This window comes from Cygnus olor, chromosome 2 (assembly GCF_009769625.2).
Source record: "Cygnus olor isolate bCygOlo1 chromosome 2, bCygOlo1.pri.v2, whole genome shotgun sequence".
NCBI classification, from domain to species: Eukaryota; Metazoa; Chordata; class Aves; order Anseriformes; family Anatidae; genus Cygnus; species Cygnus olor.
The window spans coordinates 46,938,374-46,943,516 of record NC_049170.1 but is presented as its reverse complement, the minus strand read 5'-3'; the positions used below and the strand labels follow the sequence as shown (position 1 = coordinate 46,943,516).

Sequence of the window (5,143 nt, the reverse complement as noted above, 5' to 3'; positions counted from 1 at the left end):
GCACCTTCTCATGTTGAAGCTCTCTCAGAGGGAGTTTCTGGTTCTTGGGATGAAAAAATAAAATAAAAAATCTAACACAGTTGAATTACATGAAAAGGAAATTGAGAAATTACCCATTTCTAGGTATCCCTTAATTTCCAACAAGCACATGTACGTAAATAAAGCCAGGATAACTTACCGGGGAACATGATCAAACACATAGTTAGCAAAGAAAAGCCAGTATTACTTGTTCAGTGTTATTTGTTTCTCAGCACCTCTTCCCCCCTTTCTGTTTTGACCTTCTTTTGTACACAGTAAGTCCTCTTGTATATATATATATGTGTACATATGTACATACATACCCTTCCTGAGTATATGAAGGAGTATATACGGATGACTAATCCTGCTCTGATGCTGACCCTGCTACCAACTGGTTTTAAAAATAAATCCAAAGGAATAAAAAATGGCTAAGAATCACACACACACACACACACACTGTAAAAAGACAATAGAGCTCCACTGCCAGTGAAAGAGAAAATAAATACAGACACTTTGGTGTCTGGAGTCAGAATCTGAAACCGGCTCGCATGGAGTTGCATCATTTCACATCACTCTGAGCTTGAATCTTCTGGGTTTAATCTAGCCCAAATCCCCATGGATGTGGGGGAAAGTTGCGTGAGAAAGGACACCGCCTTTTGTCACCCAAAATTATCGGTTACATAGAGCCGCAGTAGCAGCCACGGCTTGGGAAGCAGGGTTACTGACGCTCGAGCAGACGTGACAGTGCCCGAAGAAGGCGGATGGTCTGTACAGCGCCATTCCACAGTGACCGCTCCAGCCCGTGGCAGCTGAGAGGCACCTCCCTGTACATCTGGGCCACCGAGAATCCAGAACAGCTGTGGGTGCCAATCTGTGCACCTCTCTTCTTCACAGGAGAAACCCTGCTGCCGCCTCACCATAACCTGTGGGCTGGGAGACACCAGGCTAAACCCTGTACAGGAGGCAGCCTCTGCACCCTCCACTGTGCTGTGAAGTCCTTTCTGTGGGGCAGAAACGCTGACTGTCCTCTCTCTGTGAAGGGGATGTGCTCACCCCTTCTGTGACAATCTACAGAAACACCTTCTTTTAACTGGGAAGTGCTCTTTGCACTTTGCTTCTGAGATCAGCACTCCCTGAACATGGTGCAGTTTTTGTATTCTGGACAAGATTTGCCTTTTGGGTTTTTCTTTCCTTTAGCAGCAAAATATCCCGAATACGGCATTGCCTATTTACACGGTTTGTATTCAAGCTGATGTCGGTAGAAGTTTGAAGACACACCCCAAACCGTGTTATACCAGGTTTAGGGTTCTTGGTAGGTGTCTAAGAACGGCAAATAAAAAGCCTTTAAAAACTGAAGCTGCCTGCTTCCGACTGCAACATCATTCCCTTGCTTATGGTGGTGCAATTAAAAAAAAAAAAAAAAAAAAAAATCAAACAAAAAACAACAACAACAGCACGTCACTGGTGAAACTAGGATAAGCAAGAATGAGATCACAACCCTCAGCACAGGCACAGATGCCCTGGACCCCAGCGAATACTATGCACCGCACATTAGAGAAGCAGCAAAACTTCAGCAGGAGTTGTTAACTCTCTGCCTAAATGCACCTTGTTAACCAGAAATGCTCTCCTGGCGTGGCAACCCTTCTGAGGGTTATCTTATATACAGAGCATCTTTCTTTTGGGAGGGTGTTAACATCGCCTTTATGTTTCTCTGTACCCTTGCCTTTCAGTATGAAAGGGCTTCCCCCTCACACGGGGCATTGTAGGCAAATAATCGCTCTCTAGCACGTTGTGTTTCTGTGCAAAACAATTCTCACAAGGCGGAAATAACAATCCACTTCTCACGTCGCGGAAAGAAAAGCAGGGCTCCGCAAACGAAGCACACAAGGGAACGTGCCCTTCAGATCAACAGGTCAAATGCGTACTTCTCGTGGTGACTGGACTCTCCTTCCCGAAAACAACCCAATGCAACATTTACTCAAGTGAACACCCGTTACGATCAACAAGAGAAAAAGTGGATGTAAAGGCAGCCCAGTAACATGGAAGATTTTAAAATCTTGATTTAATTTATTTATGCTGTTTACCAATCTGTTTCTGTCTGTGTTTTCTTCCAGACAGTATACACATAGAGCATGCATTTTTTTATTTGGTTCTCAAATAAAAAAAGAATAAGAAAAAAGTCCTTGAGCTACAGAATCCTAAAAATTTAATCTTTCCAGACCTTTCATCCAGTCATTTCCACCAAAACATGGGGAACAAAACAACATTACAAATACATCAAATTAGCCTTCAAGTGAGTTTACGTGTTCCTAACAAATTAAATACATTGATGTTGACAAAGGAATGAGAATTCCTATTGCAAACCTTTCTCACTTAGCTTACATTTTGGTTTCAGAAACTTCAGCTGGACTAATAGTGTCTAAGGCAAAAGAAACAACTTCTTATAAGGCTAAAGAGTTGCAAGGATACACTGAGTGGTATTTCAGGCTATGCAACTGTCTGCTTGGACAGGAAAGAAGAAATCTTGCAAACCTTTCTTTCTTGCTCACTTGCACAGTGGCAGCTGTAATCTAGCTGTGGACTTGCAGTTCCTCCCCTCTCTCCACCCCACAGGCAACCTGTGAGCAGCCCTATGGACTTGTAGATGAAAAAGCGGTACAGTATTACCACGTCTTCAACAAATATGCTGGGGCTGAGCTGTTTTTGAGGAATGTTCTTGTGGAAGTCAGAAAATCGCCACTGTGCTCCTTTTAATACATCTCAAAGAGCAGGCCTGATATTCCCAGGATCGGAGCCACCCGACCTCAAACCAACAAGAAAGCCATAGTCCTGGAGCTGTGCTAAGCAAACACCTTTTGAGGATGCAGATGTTCTCCATCCCACCTCACCCCATCCCAGACAGGCATACAGACTTAAATCTACTGCAAGAATAGAACAAACACCATTTGGGAAGGGTTTGTCATTCCCCTTTTCCTCCAACAACCCCGGTAACATCCTCTCACAGGGAAAGACGAGCTTCGTGGCCAGCTTGGAGATGGGGAGGTCGGCTGAACCCTCCTGTCCAGACTGGCAGAAACAGACCCACAAAAGGCTAAGGAGGCTCCAGAAAGAAAACCTCTGTATTAAAAGCCAAGTAACGTGGAGCTACAATAATAATCACACACTATCTCAACAGTGTAAATACAGTGTAAAAGGTTCGTTAAAGTTCAACTTCGGCAATTACAATATACAGACTGTTTCAGTTCTAGATCCCGCCAAAAAGAGACTTATTTTTTGTAAATAAAGAAAAAACTCGCTCGGACTGTATTCATATACAAAAAAGCTGCTGACTACAACGAATGCGGTTGAACGGGTGGGTATTTTGTTTTCCACGTTTAAATTTTTTTTTTTTTTTTGGGGGGGGGCTTTTTTTTTTTCTTTCTTTTTTACTAAAAGGTTCGTTTAAAACGGGTATTAAAGGTAGAAAACGAGCACACAGGATCTGGTCGTCTCCGGCGGCGGGGCCGAGGGGCGCGGAGGAGCCGCTCCCCTCAGGTGGGGCCCGTTGGCGCCCAACAGCCGGCCGGCGCCCAACGGCCGGTGCCCAACGGCCGTTCGCGCCCAACGGTCGCTCGCGCCCAACGGCCGTTCGCGCCCCGCAGCACACCTTTAAGACGCCTTAAAACATAAAAAACACGGCAGGGGCAGCGCGACACAGCCCGGCCCGGCGGGGGGCGGCCGCCCGCGCCCCTCGGCAGCACACGACGAGGGAGGGAAGGGGACGCCGGGCGAGGCTACTTGGCGGCGGCGGCGGCGGTGGCGGCGGTGCTGGTGCTGCGGCGCTGCTCCATGCCGTTGGGCAGGAAGCCGGCGATGATGGGCACCGGCCAGATGAGGGCGGCCACGCTCCACACGATGATGACCAGAGTCATGAAACAAGCCACCAGGGTGGACTCGATGGGCTTACGGTTCATCCGCCAGCCCGGCTCTCCCTTCAGCTCCTCCAGGCTGAAATCCAGGCAGCAGAAATTCAGCGGCTCGCCCTGCAGCCAGTACTGGCCGGGCTCCGCCGCCGGCGGGTAGGAGAGCGACGAGGAGGAGGAGGAGGAGGATGATGAGGAGGAGGATGAAGAGGAGGCGGCAGGGGGCTGAGGCGCGGCGCCCCGCAGCCGCCCGACCCTCCTGCCCCGCACCCAGCTGCAGCCCACGCAGAGGCGCAAGTCCTGCTGGGCGCCGCCGGCCGCCAGCCCCAGGTGCTCGATGAGCAGCGGCGGCCCCACGCGGTGGAAGGCGGCGGAGAAGAAGGCCCGCCCGTGGCTGTTGGTGGAGAAGAGCAGGAGGTCGCACTGGATGCCCAGCGGGCGGCTCCAGCGCACCAGCAGCGAGCTCAGCATCTGCCGCTGCACGCTGATATTGCAGTGCGGGTCCTCGGCGGGCTGCGGCTGCCCCTGCGGCTGGGGCCGCTGATGCTGCTGCTGTTGCTGCTGCCCGGAGGAGGTGGGAGCAGAAGGGAAAGGCTCTTGGCTAGCGGCAGCCGGCGTGCCCGGGCTGGCGGTGCTGCCTTCCTCCTTGCTCGTTGCCCCGTCGAGGTCCATCTCGAGGCCGGCCAAGGAGCGGGAGGAGGAGTTGGCGGGGGGCAAGAAGAGCTCTTGCTCCTGCTCCTCCTGCCCGCCGGCAGCCGCCGAGGGGCTCCAGCCCTGGCAGGGTGGCAGGCAGGCGGCCAGCAGTGCCGGGAGGAGCAGCGGCAGCATGGCATTGACTTAGAGCCGGAGAGGAGGGCGAGGAGGAGGAGGAGCGGGAGGCTGCATGGCGCTGCCGGCTGCCATCTGGGAAGAGCAGCACACCGCTCTCGCCGACAGAGAGAGAGACGGAGAGGGAAGAAGGGTGGGGGCAGGCGAGGGGGTGGGAGCGGGGCTGGGGCTGCCGCGGCGGCGGGGCGAGCGAGCCGGGAGCCTCGGTGACGGCAGCGGCTCCCCCTCCCCGCCTCCTCCGCCCCCGGCCCGGCACAGCCCGGCCCGGCAGCTCCCGGAGCCCTGCCCCCGGCCGGCCCCGCCGGGGGGCCCCGGGCAAGCGGCTCCTGCTGCCCCCCGAGTGCGGCCCCCGCCCGAGCCCCCCGCTCCGCCGCCGCCCCCGCGGCACGGGGGGG

At 53.0% G+C, this 5,143-nt stretch overlaps 1 protein-coding gene across 1 annotated transcript; it reads right to left on the bottom strand.

Annotated features, from left to right (window-relative positions):
• Positions 1–276: 276 nt before the first annotated feature.
• On the bottom strand, positions 277–4,980 carry TMEM158 (transmembrane protein 158). Its single transcript, XM_040548909.1, has one exon. The coding sequence runs from the start codon at positions 4,746–4,748 to the stop codon at positions 3,792–3,794; it is 957 nt and encodes a 318-aa protein (XP_040404843.1). The 5' UTR covers positions 4,749–4,980; the 3' UTR covers positions 277–3,791.
• Positions 4,981–5,143: the final 163 nt, after the last annotated feature.

Excerpts from the sequence above, each read along its gene's own strand:
- TMEM158 (XM_040548909.1), bottom strand. The coding sequence starts at position 4,748 with ATGCTGCCGCTGCTCCTCCCGGCACTGCTGGCCGCCTGCCTGCCACCC.